Genomic DNA, 22475 nt, shown 5'->3' with positions numbered 1-22475 from the left:
GTATACTCCAAGTTGTTTGAAAAATTAAGATTATATCTTACTATTCGAAATTTCGAATCATGGACAGCCTACCTAATCAAAAGGAAATTATCTTACCAAAATCCAAATAATTATGTGTCTTACCACCAAATGACACTGGTCACTGGTTGTTCACTCGATCAAATGTAGCCAGCCATCTAGATACCAAAATTTGTTGAGGTTTACCAATCAAAAGTCCCAACAGATTCATTAGTTTGTTGCTACGTTCTTTTTTTTAACTATTTTTTTACCAAGGTACACATTATACATAGAAAATTACTTGAGGTTTAGGGTTTCCTAATACCTTTTTTTTCTTACTTTTATTTAAAAATAAAATAAAATAAGAACTTCATATTGACTAACTTAGTGTTATTAGCTTATTACTTAGTGTTATTAAGCATTATGTTCACAACTGTTGAATTCCAAGAGGACGCGCATTCAATAAGATAATTGAGGTTGAATCGATAATCCAATAGTAGTTTGATGAATTAATGAGCTATGACTGAAAGGCACTTGACATGTATAGTACTCTTTTTTGTGATCAGAAACAAAGTTTTCATGATAAACCATGTGAAGTTGTACTTCCATTTACATACTGGGCTACAAAGAGTACAATATTAGGGTACATTCTATTCAGTACATTCTATTCACCTTAAAAAAATCATAAATTTATCTTAATTTATTTGAATTTATCTTAATTGAATTGAACTTATTAGACCTGATTTAATATATATAGTTTAACTTATTGGAACTGATTGAACCTAATTGGAACCTGTTGGACCTAATTGAAACTCATTGACATGCTTGAAATTTATTAGACCTAGTTGAAACTTATTAGATCCGATTGAATCTAATTGAAACTTTTTCGACAAAAAACTTGCTAACAATCACATAAATGCAACTCCTCAAAATTAGTTATGACATAATAATTATTAAACTTTGTCTTTCAAAAAAATAATACTCTCTGTGTTTTTGCTTTTAATGTTTATCACTTGCAATTTTGACATTATTCATACCTGCTAGAGAGAATCTTTTTAATTTTTCTCCATTTATAAGGAAAAATAATGTGAGATATTGTTTGATTCATCTCAATAAGTAGTACTCTTATTAATATTCCATTGTTATAATTTTTTACTGATATATAATGAAAGATATTTAAGTTCAACGAGATACATTTGGGAGATGCGCACAGAACAGTGAGAATGATAAAAAACAGAGGGAGTAATTGTTAATATCTTATGATTAATTATTATTATTAACCTAATTGACCTTGATCACAATATTTTTTAGTAATAACAAATTCAAATAATAGTCATATAAATAATAATATAATAGACAAGAATGCAATTGTAATACTATATAATTCTAGTGGTACTTTAATAAAAAATTTAGATTTAATTTATTAATTATCGACTATTTGGATCTGATTGAAACTTATTGGACCTAATTGGAGCTTATTGGACTTGATCAGACCTTATTGGACCTGATTGTACCTTATTGAAACATATTTTTACTGATATGAACTGATCCGAACTAATTGGACATTTGGACCTAAAACTTATTTTTTAAAGTGAAGAAAACACACCATTAATATTGGAGTAGGTGAACTTTTCCAAGATCCATTTACTATCTCATTTGTTAGTGAGTTGCTTGGCCAATTCAATTAACATTGATCATCAATTCTTATGTATTAAGTTACCATGTGAAAAGTACATGCTATTTTTTTTGTTGATGGCCAATAGTAAATGTTATTAACACATGCTAAAATTGGAGGAAAATTTTCTCACTAGGGTAAGTGGGTAACTGAGGTAATGAAACCAAGGAGTATTTGGTTTTATAAAAAATTATTTCGGATTCATTTGGAAGTATTAATATGTTTCTATTTTTTTTTTTTTTGAAGATTTAACGAGCATATATGTAGATTATATAATGAATTCAAAATAATCGCACACATTCTAATATTGTTTAATTTTGAAAAACAAAGAGTCAAAGACTACTTTATTTAGCTAGTTTCTAAATTTATATATTATTTTGAATTTTTCAAATAAATTGAAAATTAAAAAAACGATAACTAACACAACCTTTATAAGAATGTCAACATTAATGTCGAGGTGTAATTAAATAGAGTAATAGAGTGCTTGACAAAATAAAGATCATTATTGGGAGATTCCAACTGAATCAATTGTGACGACTCCATTATTTCTAATTTTCTTGACATTAGACATACTTATGTAATGGTTTTATTTGCAATTGTGATATAACATTCATAAAAATCATAGGAAGCCCGAAGCCATAATGATTATCATTAATCTAAGTTTAATTACTTGCAACCCGAAGTTTAAGTCATCAAGACAATATATGGATATAATAAGTTTGACTACTAAGTATTAAAGATGCTTTAATGATCACATATTGCACTATGATTATATTAATGAGATGGAATAAGCATTAATTTTTTTATTCATATATGAGAGAAGGTCAGGTATATCTCATTCTATGCGTTTAACACAGACGACTTTCCAGTGTGATATGTATATGTCTCATGAGATAGCATACGATTAACCCTAAGATAGTGCATCAAATAGGAGAATTTGGAAGGAAATGAAGAGACGAGAGAGAAAAGTATTCATTTTTTTTTTTTCTTGTTTGGATACAACATATTGCAAGGAAATGACATTAAAAGGACGATTTATTCTTATTCGATTCTCAATTAGCCGAATCCTTCCAACATTGAGAAGCATTTTTTGGAAGGATAAAAGCTTACTCTTCCCTTCCCTACCTTTTCCAGTTTTCCTCCATTATTGCTATGTAAAAAAAAAAAAGTATAAGCGTTGTATAACTTTATTAAGGCAAGGAAAAATCTCAAGTAGATAACGAAACCTTCCGTGGGGTAGTTCTTACCACAATTTTTTTTGATAAGAAAGTTCTTACCACAATTTTTTTTGATAAGAAAGTTCTTACCACATTTCGTCACCTCTTGAGTCTTGAGCACCAAAAACAAGTCGTAGTCAATTCATGATATTCCAATTATGTATAGTAGTTGGATTGTGAATATGAAAAGGAGAAGAATCTAAAACTATGAGCTAGCTAGTAGCTAGGTACCGAAAGACGTTATCGTCCAGCAATCTAGAAACTTTCTAACTTTGTAACTTCTTTGCCTTTTCTTCCTCTTATGCTTCCATAACTTGTCCATATGACTTTTCTGTCGTTTTGGTAATATCAACACCTTTTGTCTTAAAAAATATAAAAAAAAACTAACTCGTAAATATCATGTTGAATAAATAAGAATCAACATAGCTATATTATAATCATATAATTCTTGGACAAACTTTAACATAATTGGACGGAATTATAAATATTGATCTAAAATAAACTATTATCATATATATATATATATATATATATATATATATATATAGAGAGAGAGAGAGAGAGAGAGAGGGGTGAGTTCACATATATAAGAATGCATACTTACATGAAAAATGCGAATGGACTTTATGCGCAATAACTCTAATGAACAAGTGATATAATTCTAATAAAAAAAGATGTAATTCTAAAATCTTTTTTCTAAATATAAGACTTTGATCTTTATGAACTAAAAATAATAATTAAGACTACGTTACTAAATGCTAGAGTAGTTGATGAAGGTACATGCGGCTCTTAATTTTTGGGTTAAATGCATTGTCTTAGATATGCATCCTCCAAGGTGAATTGTGCACGAAACTATATGAATGGAGTATTTTCCTTAGGTGAATAGATATAAAGGACACATAATAATTCATAGTATTGGATAAAATATAGGAGAAATTCACAAGAGAGGGCCCAACTATTACCCATTTTCTTTTATAGGTCCCAACTATGGATTATTCTTTGAAGGTCCCAAGTTTACCATATTGTGACTTTTATAAGTCCTGAATTACTTATAAACGGTTTAAAAGGTAATATTTTTAAATGTTGGCTCCATTTTATATGTCCTTTTCACTTCCTGAAAGTGTTCGAAGATGGTAAAAATTTAAAAATCTTACCTTCTAAACCGGTTATAAGTAACTCGGGACCTATGAAAATCACAAGATAGTAAACTTGGGACCTGTACGGAATAATTCATTGTTGGGACTTATAAAAGAAACTGGGTAATAGTTGAGCTCTCTCTTGTGAATTTTTTCTAAAATATATGTATATATACTATTTCAATAATGAGGTATATATTATGTATACACTACAATTTGTGGTTAATTGGTCTACTAATCAATTTGTCACTAGTGAGTACTCCTATCATGAAGTATTTGAAACAAGGTACACAAAAGTAGATATGTAAGGAATAAATTAAATGATGTACAAATATTTCGTTGCTACATTTATGTTTGAATAAAATTTTCTCCTTATCTAAAAATATTAGTTTGTCTAAGCAGGTTGATTTGTTTGCTCAATAATGAGAGAAATAGAGAAAGTTCCACTATCAAAAGCAAAGGCATAACCAAAATTAGGAAAAATAATTTAAATGACAAATTTATCTAGCTTGATGGTATTATGTTATGCAATAATGAAATAGAAAAGATAATGATCATGTGGATATTAATGAAAAGACAAAACAATCAACAAGAAATTAGGAGGAAACTTGCAAATGAAGAATTGGTGAAGATGAACATTTTTCCAAAACTTTAAAATTTGGGCTTGTTGATAGGCCACAGTGGGTGCACCAAACACTATCTTTAGAGAGTTGAACATAGTAAAGTTCCTCCAAGCTGACTCTTAAATTTTTCTTTCTTGCTTATTTATAATCAACCTAATCTGCCAACCTTAGAACCACCTTCCTCACTAATCACTATATATTCTCCTCACTATAAAATCACCCCTAACTTCTCCCATTTCTTCACGCTTCCATATCTTCTCAACCTACATTCTTATTTCTTACAGAGGAAGAGTTAATTAGAGAGCATCGTGACAAAGCGAAAGCGTAACTAAGAGTAAGCTAAGACGATGGAGTTCATCATTAGCAAGAGCAACAACCAAAATATGATTTGTTATGTGCTAGGACTTGTGTTGTTTTTCGCTATGGCTTCAGCCAAAGTTCAATACCATGATTTTGTTGTAAGTTTGGATAATACTTAATTATGATATCATCATATATAATTATATGACAGTGTATGTTAAATGGTCTTAAATTAAATATTAATGCATGGTTATAACTTATATGAATGTATGGTGTAGGTTCAAGAAACACCAGTGAAGAGGCTGTGCAAAAGTTTGAATGCTATTACAGTGAATGGACAACTTCCTGGACCTACCTTGGAAGTTTACGAGGGAGACACCCTTGTTGTCAATGTTGTTAACAGGGCTAAATACAATGTCACTGTTCACTGGTAAATTACCGAACATACTATATATACGTTCAAAACTTGCATATAATAAGTTATCTATTCAAATAGATAAATTGTGTTTGTTTTTCTGATAGATGTTTTTGGATTATTTAGGCATGGGGTACGACAAATGAGGACCGGGTGGGCTGATGGACCAGAGTTCGTGACACAGTGCCCTATCCGACCAGGAGGTAGCTACACATACCGCTTCACGATTAGAGGGCAAGAAGGGACTCTATGGTGGCACGCTCATAGTTCATGGCTAAGGGCCACTGTCTATGGAGCTTTAGTTATTCGTCCTAGGCAAGGAACTCCATACCCGTTTCCTAAGCCTAACCGCGAAACACCAATTCTTCTTGGTAAATTTAATTCAAGTCCTCATAAATTTTGAAATATATATGACAATATAAAGTTTATTTATTAACTACATATATTACTCAATGTCTATATGTGATAAACAGGAGAGTGGTGGAACCGTGATCCCATTAGTGTGATCAGGCAAGCCACTAGAACTGGTGCAGCCCCAAATGTGTCTGATGCCTACACCATCAACGGTCAACCTGGAGATCTCTACAACTGTTCTAAACAAGGTTTATGATTCTTCTATGTAAATGATGCATCAAAACATATATTGGTTTTTAAACATATACCACTATCCCTCTTAAGTCTTAAGAATATATAGGGAATTAAGTTGATGTAAAGTATATATGAGAGCACGCAGTCGAAATCTCACTGCCTACTTGTACAGTTTCTGAAAATTACAGTACCACATTAACTTCAGGATACAAAGTTTAGTTGTCTATATTTAATCTAAAATCTAAACATATCAATCCAATTTAAATGTTATTCTTTCAGCTAACGGGTCAAAATTAAACGCTTAACTGGAATTGGAAGAAATATACTTCGTTGATAAGGATCAGCATATGTTAATAAGGCAAAACTAGATTACTCAATTAGTTTTTCCTCTGCTTCCTGAATCCTGATTTATTCAATAACTAACTAACTAACTACATCTCATATATTGTCAACCAACTATATACAGATACTGTTATTGTCCCCATCGACATAGGCGAAAGGCACCTACTACGAGTGATCAACGCCGCCCTAAACCAAGAGCTATTCTTCTCCGTGGCAAACCACCAGTTAACAGTGGTTGGGGCTGATGCAGGGTACCTTAAGCCGTTCACCACCAATGTTCTAATGCTCGGTCCAGGGCAAACCACAGACGTTCTTATCTCTGGAGACCAAGCTGCAGGGCGGTACTATATCGCAGCCAAGCCTTATCAAAGCGCACAAGGAGTAGCCTTTGACAACACCACAACCACAGCAATCCTTGAGTACAAGTCAGTAGCTTGCCTTCCTAAGGGTGCTGCCAAACCTACCCCTGTGTTCCCATCACTCCCAGCCTTCAATGATACCGCCACTGTCACCGCCTTCACAAACAAGCTCCGAAGCCCAAGGCGGGTCTCTGTGCCACTTGAGATCGACGAAAACCTCTTCTTCACTGTGGGTCTAGGCCTAAACCAATGCCCACCAAACTTCAATAGCAACCAATGCCAAGGCCCAAATGGTACCAGGTTCACTGCTAGCATGAACAATGTCTCTTTTGTCCTTCCCTCAAACTGGTCCCTTCTTCAAGCCCACAAGTTCGGCGTTCCTGGGGTGTTTACCACCGACTTCCCTGCCCAACCTCCAGTTACATTCGACTACACCGGAAACGTTAGCCGCTCACTTTGGCAGCCTCAGACTGGTACTAAGCTCTATAAAATGAAGTATGGGTCTAGAGTGCAAATTGTGATCCAAGGTACAAGCATAGTTACCGCAGAAAACCACCCCATGCACATCCATGGTTATGACTTCTACATCCTCGCACAAGGTTTTGGCAACTTTAATCCCAGAACTGATACCAAAAAATTCAACCTCATCGACCCCCCTATGAGGAACACAGTTGGTGTTCCTGTCAATGGATGGGCCGTCATTCGATTTGTCGCCGACAATCCAGGTATCGTGTTAAATTCTTTTTTATGTTTCTTTATACACTGCACCACAAAAGATATAAACAATCAACAACACGCACTTACACAGTGTGCATATGAAGGCTTCATTATAAAGTGTTACAATTATTCTTTAACAGTATTTATATACTCTGTTATTCCCGAAAATGGGACAGTTCAAGCCAGATATACTTGATCACCTCTAACATTATAAGAGTATATGCAACTATGCAAGTGTTTACCTAAAATTAAAAACAAATAAAAAGTTATGGTTGTTGATATGGTTTGGTTAATTGCAGGAGTATGGTTAATGCATTGTCACTTGGATGTGCACATAAGCTGGGGGCTAGCTATGGCTTTCGTGGTCGAAGACGGTGTCGGAGAGCTGGAGAGTCTAGAGGCTCCACCTCATGATCTTCCGATATGTTAAATGAAGATCACACAACAACACACAGTATAAATGGAAATAATAATCAAGTATAGTGAATTAAGGGAACTTACAATTTTTATTCAGTGCATAGAAATCATTATTTGAAAGAATGTTCATTAGTTATATTTTGTTATGTTGTAATTGTTTCTTTGTTGGTTTTGTTACAAATTAGATAAGTCAGGGTTGAAAGAGAAAAAGAGTTGTTGTCTCGTCTGTATTTCCAAAAGAAAACAGCAGACATGCACCTAGGTAGAAGTTAGCCTGACATGATATTTCATGATTTATTTTTGATCAGTTGTACTATACTTGTATTCAGTTACAGAAATATAATTCAATTTTTGGGATTATTTTGTTGTCTCCTCTGATCACCAAAATCCCTTTATTGTTGTCTGTTGATAATAAGAATTAAACTTGTTCTACAGATTAGTCAGATTGGTTGTTGAGCAGTTTCGGGTAATCAAAATCATGTTCTATAGTCTATAACATCTCCATCGCATTTCTTCTGTTTCTATCACATTATGACACGTACCTACGTAACCATTTGTTGATCTAACCATGGAGAGGATCTTGACTCTCTATATAACCCCCCGGGCCCAAAAAGAAAAAATGGGGTTAAGAATCATTATGGTCTTGTCAATATCACAACTAGCTTTTCAATTTTTTATTTTTAAGATTTTAAGTTATAAGTATAATAGAGGATGTATGATCCAAAACATCCTTATAACAGATAAGGTAGAAGCTCCCCTCGTATGAAGGGTCTTCTAACCTTTTTTTTTCTTATCTTATAAAAAAAAATTTACTCAACATGTTTATTTCATAAACTAACAACTAACTTAAATAATCGAAACCATAACCAATAATGTCTTAGTCTAGTGGTTAAGATTGAGATGCTATGAATGATAGGTGACAGGTTTGAATCCCCCATCACTTTCTTTGTACTTTGTACTGCCTTCGTGGCTTATATGGATAAAAAAAAATCGAAACTATAACTATGTTTTTACTTTTTGGAAAACTTGAGACAGTAAACAAAACAAACAATCTTAGTTGATTTCCTTTGCCTATAAGATCTACATCGGTAATTCTAAAATATGTACCCCTCTTGCAAAGAATTTCATCTTACCTTTTAAAAAACAAATACAGAAATTTCTAAAATATGTTGGCTACCATAAGTTAGCAGTCATTGTAACATTTTGCCATCAGAAAACTCAAACATTAATTGCAATTGTAGCTTTGTGAGCAACTAAGCATAATTTATCAATTCAGTACAGTAGGACAAATTGGGGGTTGGAGAATAGTAAAGTTTATATGGACCATCATTCTTCCTTCTTTTATGTCATTTTCAAATTCTACAAAACTTGTATGAATATCTATCTCACAATATTTACATTTCGATCGGAGATACATCCCCTCAATCACGTTGGAGTATATACTTGGTAAAAAATTGCAAAACCCAGTCTGTCTCTTATATTATCTCCTAAAGTAAAAAGTAAAATGCTCATAACTATGCAACATAGCACAATGCATGGTTTCTAGTCCAAGCTATTGATCATCATTGAATCTTAGCCATCATACATTACCTTCCAACAAATTTAGATTTTCTACTACATCATCTCTACCAACATCCCTACAATGTTGCATCACCAAAACAGATGAATTTCCCCAATGAAGTTCATTGCTAACAAATATTTCACCTATGAGCCCTAACTCCGGATTCTCACATAAGACAGACAATTCTTGTTCATCTACAGCGGTCTCACCATGGCGTCTCCCAACCATCACAAGGTCGTAATTGTTGTCAAAAGAGTGAATCACATCAAGTGCTTGTAACCAATCCTCTACATGAATTTCTTGAAACACATGAACCCGCGACCTTTTAGTAACTCTAGCTTTAAACAAATTCACCCCTGTTTCATCCAATTTCTTATCATCCTTATTCACATGATCACCACATTCTCTTACCACTATTCTTGTCATTGTAATTCTAACACGCGGTTGTCTACACATCCGTGTTGCATAAGCTAAAGCCTCCCTGTCATCTTCCCCACCGAAGAAGATCACTGCAACGCGATAGGAAAATTTATCTAATTGCCTACTCCATTGCTTATTAGCCTTATCCCTATGTACCAAAATTCCAATTGTGCATGACATGTGTAATTGTAGCTTGCGATTAAGGTCACTCGAGGCACTTGGTGCAAACTCACCTAATTGGCTCTTATAGTTAAAAGGGACAATTAGAAGAGGAATCATATTGTCCTCAACTAGAAAACGAATACCTTCATGTATGCTCTTAAATGGTGTGATCATAGTCAGGAGTTGAATGTTGATACCACCTTTTGAATTTTCAGTATAGCTTTTTAAGGCACTTGTTATGTGAAGGCAACCATTGTAATCGCATATCCGTTTGTGCTCCCTATGAGCCATGAGCACAGGCGTTGCTTGACCAAGAAGCTCCGTTAAATGTACCAAGTAAACACTAATAGGGTGAGATTCAGTTGGGTGAGTAGCATTGAGCAAGGTAATGAGGCCTGAAATTTGATCTTCGCTATCAACACAAGCAAGGATTTGCAGCTTAGAAGCTTCTGACCTTGTTAGGAATGATAAGTCTAAACTTTGAGTTAAATTAGTAGATCTTGTAGAACGTTCCTTGTGCAAATAGAATGCGAGTGGTGTTACCAATGCTGTGACAATCATACTATTTAACACAAGATGAGAAGCTTGATTGCTATACATTGTCTGGCGTAGTGTGTAACTGAAGAAAACCATAGTATTAAGCACCCCACTTGTATTCATGACTAGACCAAGAGCCAATCCCAGCCTAGGGGTCATGTTATAGAACATTGCAGATAACATGATAACCAATGTCTTGATGCAATATCCAATAACAAGTATAGATTGGTAACCAATATGAGACTTGAGATTTTTAATCCCATATATATCTGTCATATCACCAACAGCCAAGTAAAAGAAAGGAAGAAGACAATTCTTAATAAACATTTCACTCTTTTGTTGGATTATTGTGCCTAGAGGAGGTCCACTTGGTATAATTAAACCAAGGAATGCAACTCCTAAAACAGGGGATCCAGCTATAATATCACTTATGAAGGACATAATGAATGCTCCAAGTAATATCCCAAGAACATACACTTCTTTCACAGGTTCACCTTGAGGCAGCCTCTTAATAAACCGTCTCAAAGTCGGCCTAAGAACGAATATCATCGATCCCACAATTACACACAGTGGTAAAACACCATTGTAAAAACCGCGAATGCCAAATAGATAAGTGAGCATCAGGTACATCCAGAAACACCATGTAACCACTTCATTGGTCATCGATGAGGCTAACGCAAGTTGCCCCATTTCACTAGTCAAGAGATCCAGTTCTTCCAGCATTGGAGCTAGATTCGTGAACCAAGTGGAGGAATGTTGGAGGGCGAATATGTAGACGAGGAAAGGAGACTTGTATGTAAGGGGATGAAGAAGATCGTTGAGTGAAGCCATTACAAAGAATGAAGTTAATAGGGATGTCAATCCTATCACCCATACTTTCTTTCCACTCCTTTTGAGAACACCAAAATCGGTTTTTACACTGATGAGGAATACATAGTAAAGGACTCCAATGTAGGCTGCAACGTTGATGAATTGCACTTGGCCTGGTCTATCTGTAATGATCTTGTAGTGCTTGTAAAGTCTTCCTAGAACACAAGGTCCTAAGATAATTCCAGTCTGAAAAGAAAGAATTGCATATGTAGACTGTAGTATTAAAAGTTAAAAGTATAAAGTATATTATGAGCATTACAAAACTAGATGAACAATAAGGCTTATCAACCATGACACTTAGAAATGTAAAAACAAAAATCCCCTTCTAAATAGACCTGGCAAAATTGACTCGTATTTATTACCCAATCAAACACGAAAATATGACTCAAAATTTGACCTCAATCGAGATTAACCCAACCAGTCTCATGATTAACATGACTAAAATTGATCGGTTTAGTAAGATATAAGATACTGAATTGATAGTGGACCCAAACATGACCCCATCTTACTTGAAACTGAATGAAATGATCGATCCAGTATGATAAAATGCAAATTTACACAGAAACAAGACCGAACGATGACCCATTTATCACCTAAAATGCAATACACACAATTATATGGCAAATAAATTACTAGTTGCACTATTCTATCAAAACCAAGGGAATGTATCATGTATGTTCCAAACACCCCCACGTAAATAATTAAAAATGCTCTTCCAAGCGAAACAATTCTAGTCATCTAGAAGATTATTTAATAAAAATTTAACCTCTATAACATGTAATTAGGGAAAATTTAAATAATGATTATCTAAAGAAAAGGAGAAGAGTGATTTATACCAACAAATTACAGACAAATTCTGTTTGTTTAAAAGGCCTGAGAATACGACGAAGAGCTTGAGAAATAATAAAATATAGGGTTAATCTGAGAATGGTGAAAGGAAGCACCCTTTGAAAAATATCATCTCCATAGAAAACACCTCTTCTTAATGCAAATAATTGCATCAAATTATTCTCACATTGTCGTCTGAAAATAAATTTCAGAGTTGGTGAATCCATTATTTTATGTTATGGAAGATGATTGAAGAAATATATGAATTGCAAGAAAATTTTTAGCAGGTAGGAAAAGGTACAATATGGAAATTAACATCATTAGAAGAGTAAAGGAAAAAGATTAAATCTTTGAAATATGGATGAGGTAGAAAAGAAGAAAAATGTGCGAAACATAGATGTTGATGTTTTATAGAGAAGAAACGTTGATAAAATTGACGAGACATAGCACAAGATGATATTGTGAATTGGGTGAACCCTCCAAAATTGTCTAGTTAAGGTCTTAACTCTTAAGGACAAGTGTTTCAAGCCCGATTTTTTTTTATAGCTAAAACCCAATTTGGAGGAAGAGGCTGGCAATTGGTATGAGAGGAGGGCCAACTCGTTTTTTCCCCCTTTTCTCTATAGCCCAAATTGTCTCATGATCCATCTAATAGAGCTTTTTCTTTTTGTTGCGCATTTGATTCACCGGATATATGCCCAGACTACATTTTGTTGTGGAGTTGTGGGTGAATCTTCCAAAAAAGATTTATGCATACGATAGGATTCAAATTTGGGACTCTTCTTAAGTGATATTAAGTCGTTTTTCGATTGGACCGACTCTAAGTTGATCTGATAGGGTTTTTTTAATTCATTAAAAAAATATCTCTTGTAAATCATAAGATTTTTTAATCTAAACAATTACAACATGGATTGTGATGGCCTACACTTTCAAGAAAGACGAAAAGTTATTGAACTCATGGCAAAGTTGATGCGAGTTGTGCATCATGTGCATGATACACCTAAGACTAATTTTTGTTCATTTACTCGTTTAAAACTCTCGTTTTTTTAGTACATTTTGCTCATGATTTCAGATGAGCAATGAGCAACAAAAATAGTCTTGAATATACCATGCTCACGGTACACCTGGGTGCATGATATATATTTTTTTAAGTTGATGCTCGTAGTGGCAATCAAGGTTGGGTTAAGGTCGACTGACTTGTAATTTAGGTTAACTACCTCTGACTCAAACTCGACCTAATTTTTATTACATGCCATAAACCATAACCTAAAATCGACCTGCTAGGTTTTGGGTTAGGATTGACCCAAAATCAACCTAATATGAACTAATTTATATTCTATAATTGTAATATTTATACGTTATAAGATTAAAGCATCGCAAATCCTAATTTCAAATGCCAATTAAATCAAAGGTTCAAACTCTAAAGCCATACATTAGCCACCTACATCATAATAAAAATGGTCTTAGCATTATACAACTCTATAATAAGAAAATAGGTAATACAAGTTATAAAAGCTTAATTAATTCCATGTTTACCCAACCAGAACCTAACAAAAACTCTACATCAGGTTGTTCGAGTTCTTTTCGGATTGAAAAGTCAACGTAAACCTATCCTCATTGAGATTTCAGACTGGGTTCGGTTAACCCTTTTTTCGAGTTGCAAATCTCAACTCAAACTCGAAAATTTCAGATTAGGTTCAGGATGCATTATTAAGATGAGTCGGCTTTTGCCATTTCTAATTGATGCCATGGATAAGATGTACCTATTTATGGTCTTGGTTTAGATGGTTTGGTTTCGCAAAATGTGGTCTAGATTTCTATTTTGCTTAGTTCATCTACAATGTTTCATGTTACTGATGTATCAATTTTTTCTTTCCAAAATTGGGCTTTGGACAACCAAATCTGCATACTTTGCCCAATATTCTCCCCTTAAGCCCAATCATTCCAACATAAAATAATGGATTTTGGTACGAAGAATGGTTTTTAGGTTCGAATTATCCTTCCAGTAATCATAATTTTAATTATTAATATTTTATATTGAAATTATATACGAAACATTAATCGATTTAGTTGTTAAGATTTCAGTATATAAATTTGAGGTTATGGAGTCAAATCTGATATAATATATTTTTAACTTTTTTTAAAAAAAAATTGTACGTGGATTGTGGAGTAATAGAGCCAAGATGTTAAATGAACGTGATACAGTTCCGAAACGTTAAAACTAGTATAGTGGGGAATTAATGGTTTGGACGTCAGTGATGAGGTAATTCTGAGCGCCATTGGGTCTGAGAAGCTAGGATTTGGGAATCGACGGCCTCATATAACAACTAACAATTTGACACTTGGTCAACATGCAGCAACTCGTCTCGAACCATCATCAATAAGTTGGATATCATATTCATTATATTCATTATCCATCCATTAATTGCAATTTGCAACTTACGACAGTTGGGCCAACCGGCGGAGGTTTGGAATTATCTTGAAAAAGTGCCTACTTCATACTTTGCACTATTTACGCGCACATGGACTTTGATGCTTTCGGGTCTAATAGCCTTGGTCCACCTCACTCCCTTCTCCATGAATCCTCCAAATATCTAATACTCCATAAAAAAGATAAAGGAGCTAAGAAAACCAAATGAGGATAACCATATTATCATACCTTTGGCTACCTATTAGTCTTACACAAATGTATACCTATTTCACCTCATTTTATGTCTAAACATAAATTTTCATAAAGACTAATAAATTTTATCATATTCATACAAAATAAAGTCAAATAAATTCAGATTAACAAAGATAAGTTAAATATAGCACAAATCAAATGAGAATAAACATACTACTTTTTAGGTTTTAGCTAGCAATAATTTACTAACAAAATTATTAAACATTAAAAAGTGGATCCCGTTTTAATAGCTCCAAATCAATTAAATACATGCATTTGAAATTCTGAACAGACTGTCGATGATAAATTGGGGGAAGGTGACAATACTGAAACCCGGGATTATACCAATTAATCTTCTTTTTTCAAATTATAATGTAAGTGAAAATTTTAGTAATCTTCTCGCTGAATGTGCTAACAATCATTCGCTTCTCCATTTTCTCTTGTATAATAATAATATATTATATTGAACAAATTTTATATGAAAGCCATTTCTCATTTATTAATATAATTTGTATCAAAAGGGATTTATAGTAAAAGTTTAGCTTTAAAGGTTGTGATACTTTAAAAAAAACATGGTAGAATTAGTGACAATTACAAAAATAAAATTGTGAACTAGCAGATTAACAAATAACAATGCGATTCAAAACCCATCAAAAAAGTTATTTTCTTATTATAGTCCTATCAGTTATAAAGTTAAGTTAGTATGATTCCAATCTATATATTAGTGTAACATATGATTAAATGAAGCGAATAGTTATCTTCTGTTTCAAGTTTTTATTTTTTGATGAACTTTTTTTTTGAGGGAAAGTAGACGTAGAGGTGGCCAAGGGTCGTGCCGGGACGGCCCACGTGCCAAGCCCGCGTGCCTCGTGCCACAACGTGCCGTGCCAAAACGGGCCAAGAAATGCTCGTGTCGTTCCGGGCTCGTGCCAAGTTGTAAAATCTAAGGCCCATGCACGACCCGGCCCACGTGCCGTGCCATCGTGCCTTATACAAATTTAATTTATATTATGAAATTTTAACCAAAATAAGCGTGCCAACTTGTGGGCCGACCCGTCATGCTCGTGCCAGGTCCGTGCCAAACTTTTAGAATGTTGTTCATGCATGGCCCACGGCCCACCACTCGTGCCGGCGTGCCGTGCCGTGCTCATAGCGGGATCGTGCTGGGCCGGGCTCAAATCGTGTCGTGCCGTGCCGGCCCTCGTGCCGGCCCGGCCCATGGCCAGCTCTAAGTAGACGCTTTAATTAATCACCAAATCGTCTACATTTCGATGAACTTCATGTGTTGTCATATGGAGTAGTATAAATATATACTCCATTCGTTTCATTTTAATTTACTCACTTCACTTTGGGGGGAGAACTAAGGAGGAAGTACAAAAGTATGAGAAGAAAACTGAAAAGGTAGAGAGAGAAACTGAAAAGTGAGAGAGAGAAACAAAATGGTGGGTTAAAAGATTAAAAAGTGAATAACGTGGGTTGAAGAAGAGGAGAAAGTAGTTGTGATATGTTACCAAATATTAGAAAAAGCAACAGAGTATGGATTAAAAAGAAACAAACTAAAAAGAAAAGTGTGTAGATTAAAAAGAAACGGAAGGAGTAATTGAAATGTTAATATCATCCATTCATCATATATTCATATCATAATAATAAAGTAAAAAAAAAAAATGGATGCATAGTGGAAGCTTAAAGATGAAGGGAACGCCGCAGAATTATGGAGTGGTTCGGGAACATTCGGGGTGCTCGTGTCCGATAAACAGCCGTTGAAAAGCCAACTATCACTCTTTAAACTCGCCACGTCATCACCTCGAAATACTTTTATTAATAAAAAACCTTCGCCTGAAAAAATATCTTCACACAAGAGGGCAGAGGCTATATATACCTATCACCTATTGCTTGTCGAGGCTTTCTGAAAGTTTCTTAATATCTCTCTGCTTGTTTACTAATCCTATTTCTAGACACTACTCTTTTTTCTTTCTTTCTCTCTCTTCCAAAAAAATCGAAATCAGAAAATCGGAATCAAAAATCTTGTAAAACCCTAATTGAAGAAGAATTTGCGGGATTGAAGACGAAATTTGGGCTATTTCGCTGTCTTATGTCCTCACTAATTTCTGAAAGGTTGGTTGTGGATTTCATCTTTGTTTTGTCAATTTGTTTACTGTTCTTGTTTCTGAATTTGGTATTCGTTTTTATTGGATTATCTTTATTCTGTTTCTCAAATTAGGGTTTAAGTTGATTGAGATATGAAACTTAGATTTGATTAAATCAATCTTGCCTTTTTGCTTGATTGGAGCTGGAGAAATTGATTATTTGGTTTCCGAAATTGCGAAAATGACTTTCTGTTCAAAATTAGGGTTTTTCATTTGAAGAAGTGCTATGGTTTAGGGTTTCATTTCTAATTGGAACATATAATTTATTGCTTTCATCTTGGATTACGGGTACAGGGTACTGAAAGTGCTTAGGTTTTCTGGATAGGAGAGATTTACGGGAAAAAACTTGATTTATACATACTTTTTTTTATTGATACATACTTTTGCTGTTCTTTTAATTGCTGGAGGTTATAGAACTTAGCTTGCCATCTTGTTTGTTGCAGATTGTGATCGTACTAGTTGTGTTGGGTGCGGTGGAGACAGATTTTGATTGTGTTTTACATCACCCTTGTTCGAAAATTTCCTTCCAGAGGTGGTGGTTGTTGTGATAGATTTTACTTATAATATAACTGGGTTGCTCTTTAATTTTGCCAGGATGGGCACTTTCGATTACGACAAAGCTTCTTCTAACCAACCTTCTTCTTCTTCTATACCCTTTGATTACACCAGGAAGAGGAAGACTCGAAGAAGGCGTGATGAATCGGTGGCTGAAACTCTTGCTAAGTGGAAGGAAATCAATACTAAACTCTGTGATGACGACAAGGAAGGTAAGCCTGTTAGGAAGGCTCCTGCTAAGGGGTCGAAGAAAGGATGTATGAAAGGCAAAGGTGGTCCTGAAAATTCCTTATGTAAATATAGGGGAGTTAGACAGAGGACTTGGGGAAAATGGGTTGCTGAGATTCGAGAGCCGAACAGAGGTAAAAGGCTTTGGCTTGGTACTTTCCCCACTGCCCTTGAAGCTGCTTTGGCTTATGATGAGGCTGCTCGCACTATGTATGGTCCAAGTGCTCGATTGAACTTACCGGATCACCCTTCGGATCACCCTTCATTCTCGAAGGATGATTCTGTAGATAACTCCGCTACAACCACTACTACTGCAACCACCACCACTGCCTCTTATACAACAGCATCTACAACATCATCTGATACTCACTCTGGTGTTTGTGTGGGAGATCATTATTGGGTTGCTAAAGTGGGTGGTCCTGCTGTGAAGCAAGAAGATGGTGAAGGAGACTCACAGTTGAATTGCAAAAATGCTTCAATGGGGTTTAAGAGTGGGACCCCAGATATTTCTGTGAAGAAAGAAATTGATAATGGTGAAGATGGCATTGACATCAATGATTATTTACACAACTTAACAATGGATGAAATGTTTGATGTTGATGAACTACTTGGAGCTATAGATGCTGGCCCTGTTTCCCCTGCAGATTATACAACAAATCAAGGCTATGATGCGTTTAGATCCCAAGTTGAGAACAACAATATACAGTTAGAGAGTCCTGAGAAGTGGTCATATCAGAATCAAAATCCAAACTTCTTATATCAATTCGAAGATCAAGATGATGCCAAGTTGTTGGAAAGTTTGCATTGCAGTGATCAAGGTTACAATGGGGCTGATTATGGATTCGATTTCCTGAAGCCTGGTAGACAAGAAGATTCTGTTTTGGCTGTTGGTGATCATGGCTTTCTGGATCTTGCAGAATTGGGAATGTAACGAGTTAACCTGCAAACTGTAAATATGGAGTAGCTATAGTGGAAGTAAGGGTGAAGAAGCAGCGGTAATTGTAGACTTTTGAAGTTTGAATTGGTTCTACTCAGGAAGGTATTGTGGTGTCTATGGTCGCTGGAGTTCTGTTCTAGTTGGTTCGCTATTGGGCGAAGTACGAACTCGTTGTTATTAACTTGATGATGATGTTAACTGAAGCTTATTGTTCTCTGTAAGTTTTTGATACACGAGAGAATTAAGCTTTGTTCTTTTGATCTTTTGGAACCTTGTTGCCTATTCTTTTTTGTATAGAGTTTAACAACGAAGCTTTACTGACTTTAACAATGAGACTTGCGTCATTTTCTTAGAGCTTTTTCCAACTTTCTGCTTATGGTAGTGTCATTTTATGTGTTTTTTGATGGTCTTTTGGACCAAGTTCGAAGCCGATATTCTTCGGACAGAAGGCTGACCTCCTGAGCAATGCAGGAGTTTTGCTAACGCCTTTCCATCTGCCTTGGCCCTTGTGTTAACGAATGGTTGTTGGTTGTGTTATTATGTCGATCACAAATCTGACCTCTATGCATAGACCCAAATCTGTATGTGTCTTACATATCGCCACAGTGATGCTCTTTGTAATTGTACCTCACTTGTTGACAGTGTCTTAAAAAGTCCTCATATCAATTGGGTACTTAACTACTTGTACTGCAACAGCCAACCCGCTTTCCAGTAGCAAGTTGACATATGCGAGGTTTCCGTTCAATAGGTTCGACCCAAAAAAATTGAACGCATTGGCCTCTGAGTGCAACTTTTATTATCGTGTTCATTTGTTGAGAACTGATACATATGCCCAAACAATTTTCCAGGCCAGACGCAAATAATCTGGCTTTCGTGGTTCTAATCCATGCCTTCAGTGTTTGAATGGGTTGTCGCTCATCTCTCAACTAAATACATATTACTTTCTCCGTTTTTTAATAAGTTATACACTTTTTTCAAAAAGCTCTCACATAAAAAGGAGAAATATGTCACTTATAAAAAAACGGAGGTTAGTATATCACAATCTTGAAGCTAATTATTGTTGTTGTTGACATAAGCTTTTTTTCTAGTGACATTGAGAATATTTGCATTGACTAAAACTTGAATAACATCCTTGAGAGTAAACAAATACCACATAACAAAGATATCAAGAACAAGATTAGCTATTTAAACATGGGGGCTATGGGTGTAAACATTCATTTCTTTAAGGGTAGACGTCTTGATAAAACAAAAACAAGATGGACTTCTCTTAGAGCTAACATGCATTTTATAAAATCTTGGGTTATAGAAGGAGGGGTTTCTATTGTAACATCATTTTGTTGATGTATATCTAGAGGGGCATTTGAAAGAAACTGTCATATTTCTGGTAGAATAATTGGAGACTCGTAGACTTTTGTTAGCTAGCAGGAGGAGATTTTAGTTGGTGTTTTAGGGATAAAGCAGAACCATGAAGCAACAGTAAATTCTTTATCACTGAAATGTATGTTCGACCAATTTTTCTCATTTTTGTTTTCTATTCAAGGTTTGGAGAGGGGACAAAAGGTTCAGGTTGGCCCAAAATTTACTTGTAGGAAAGACGAGATATTATGTCCACTGCAACGGTTTGGCAAAAGACCAACCTGCAACTATGAAATTCTTGGAGCTTGTAGTTCTATTGCTCGTGAAGAATAAGAGTTGTAGCTTGGCCAAAACTTGTTACTCTACAAAGCTTATTGCTTTGGTTTATGTCATTTTGAACCCCCCCCCCCCGTACCTTATTACTTACCACAAGTATAAATCTATACTAATATATTAAAAGGCGTGCGTGAACGAGGAACGGTGCCACGTGGCGCTCTCCCTAGGGAGTTTTAGTTCATGTAATCCATGTACAATAAAAAAATTTAGAAATTGCATAGTATAGAGTTTTGATCCCATGACCTCAAGTTCATGTACTAAAGTTTTAATCACTAGACCAAGTTGTATTTAGTGTTATCATATCTAAGTACAATATTAATAAATGAAAATTTTTCTTACCGGGGGCATTGCCCGGGCCTAATAACTAGTTGTGTGTTAAAAATTGTTGAAATCGTGATGACATGTGGGACCTGTAGATATAATTAGTGGTTATGACTCTCCATTGGAAGAAGTTTTAGCTTTGAATTTTGATGTGGAAAACAAAGTTACAAAGGTTGTAGCTTTCCATTGTAGTTGCTTTCATCTTTTACCAATCGAACTTACGAGTTTATTTTTGAACAGTTAGATAGCTTTCTGCTTCTCCCCATGGTTTTTAGAATTTTTGCGAACCGCTTAAATGGTCTTAATATCCTATCTCTACAACCTAGAAACTAATTTTATGACGTTCCCTAAAAAAAAAAACTAAAGTTCATAACTGAATAAAATTGCATGAAACTCGTAATTGCTCAGAGGATCTACAGACTAATCGAAGCTCTTGGATAACATTCCAAATATCTATGACTTGTAATTATAGTTACTCATTTGATGATTGTGACGGCATGTATATTGCATATCACATAACTTTTGAATCTAGTGGCTCATTCCGGAGTTTGGAGTGGTTGAAATCAGTAAAACTTTGCAATACATGACCTATCTACTTCGTTTGATTACATTTACATATGAGCCTAAAATTTAGCTTTACTATATTAATAATGCTTCAATTAAACCATGAATATAAATGTCAAACATTGAATGTAGATACCCAACAACATCACTTGGTCAAAGAAATCAAGTAAAATAATATTAATTACCCAGGAAAGTTGGATGGGAACTTAAATCTCAAATACGAAGTTCCATAATTATGTGATATATACAATAGTGAAAATGATATATCTATCTCTAACAAAGAGCTAGTAATTGAAAACTCCAAGTTAAATGCATCCTATTACCTATCTACCACATAAAATAGTTGAAGCAATTAGATGAAGTACTTTTCATGTTTCAATTCGATATGCATATGCTAGTGAATGTGAATTTCAACATTTTCTGAAAATGATAAAGTGATTCGATGCGCAAAACCAAAAAGATGGGCCTCATTTGTAATATCTTTAGACTTTAATCCAACACCTATGTGCTATGTAGATTGTAGACCATAAGGAAAAAGATTAAAAGAATATCCAACTTTCTGCTGAGAAAATAGGAAAACAAAAGTCTATACTTTTCAATTTCCATAGCTTATTATAGTTTATAGGAGCATAATAATTTACGAATAATGGTGCAGTCAAGTCACTTTCAGGTCTTCGTTCATTCACAATTCACACTTTTTTTTGGTTTTTTGAAGGACACAATTCACACTTTTATAGTCGAGACATTATCAATTTTAGTCAGAATTATAAATTTGTTGGGATTATTGTATAGCTTTTTCCCTTTAGATATTATCTGCAGGTCCCATTAATCTGAACCGTCGCTTTCTGCTGTCCAAATATACTAACAAGATGAACCCACTTTTTACTTTTTAGGCAATCAACCCATTTGGACCGATGAAGATTTTAATTTTTCCAAAAATAACTAAATGTGGATAAATAATTGATGAGAGTAAAAAACTTATATGGAACTAGTGCACACTAAATTAGTATAAATATAATGCTACTACATGTTATTTACAAAAAAATTACTACTTCAAAAACAAATTAACACAAAGGAGGAGTAGGTATAAATTGTAGACGATGACTATGTGAGAAAAAATTATTATATTAGATAATAGTGAACCGGTATCACTTAAGATTTTAAAAGATTACTATATGAAGAAAAGGATCAAATAGTGACTTTGA

The 22475-nt window shown here is 34.5% G+C and overlaps 3 protein-coding genes across 5 annotated transcripts; 2 read left to right on the top strand and 1 right to left on the bottom strand.

Annotated features, from left to right (window-relative positions):
* The first annotated feature begins 4852 nt into the window (after positions 1–4852).
* Positions 4853–8146, top strand: LOC104905953 (laccase-12). The gene is made up of 6 exons (XM_010694615.3): positions 4853–5106; positions 5227–5378; positions 5490–5734; positions 5837–5965; positions 6418–7377; positions 7669–8146. The coding sequence occupies exons 1-6, from the start codon at positions 4996–4998 to the stop codon at positions 7797–7799; spliced, it is 1728 nt and encodes a 575-aa protein (XP_010692917.1). The 5' UTR covers positions 4853–4995; the 3' UTR covers positions 7800–8146.
* A 930-nt stretch (positions 8147–9076) lies between these two features.
* On the bottom strand, positions 9077–12890 carry LOC104905954 (cation/H(+) antiporter 15). Its single transcript, XM_010694616.3, has 2 exons — positions 12173–12890; positions 9077–11522 (listed from the first exon to the last, which is right to left on the bottom strand). The coding sequence occupies exons 1-2, from the start codon at positions 12389–12391 to the stop codon at positions 9366–9368; spliced, it is 2376 nt and encodes a 791-aa protein (XP_010692918.1). The 5' UTR covers positions 12392–12890; the 3' UTR covers positions 9077–9365.
* A 3813-nt stretch (positions 12891–16703) lies between these two features.
* Positions 16704–19045, top strand: LOC104905955 (dehydration-responsive element-binding protein 2C). Of its 3 annotated transcripts, none has more exons than XM_010694617.4 (2): positions 16704–16941; positions 17568–19045. In XM_010694617.4, exons 1-2 carry the CDS (start codon positions 16919–16921, stop codon positions 18685–18687), a joined length of 1143 nt encoding a protein of 380 aa, XP_010692919.1. In that variant the 5' UTR covers positions 16704–16918; the 3' UTR covers positions 18688–19045. The 3 variants fall into 3 exon arrangements, with proteins under 3 accessions (XP_010692919.1, XP_010692920.1, XP_019107828.1); XM_010694618.4 differs by having other exon boundaries at positions 16709–16941; positions 17643–19045; XM_019252283.3 differs by having other exon boundaries at positions 16709–16941; positions 17417–19045.
* Positions 19046–22475: the final 3430 nt, after the last annotated feature.

Source organism: Beta vulgaris, chromosome 2 (assembly GCF_026745355.1).
Source record: "Beta vulgaris subsp. vulgaris cultivar EL10 chromosome 2, EL10.2, whole genome shotgun sequence".
NCBI lineage: Eukaryota > Viridiplantae > Streptophyta > Magnoliopsida > Caryophyllales > Amaranthaceae > Beta > Beta vulgaris.
Note: the sequence above shows the minus strand (reverse complement) of the source record. Positions and strands in the feature narration are given on the sequence as shown.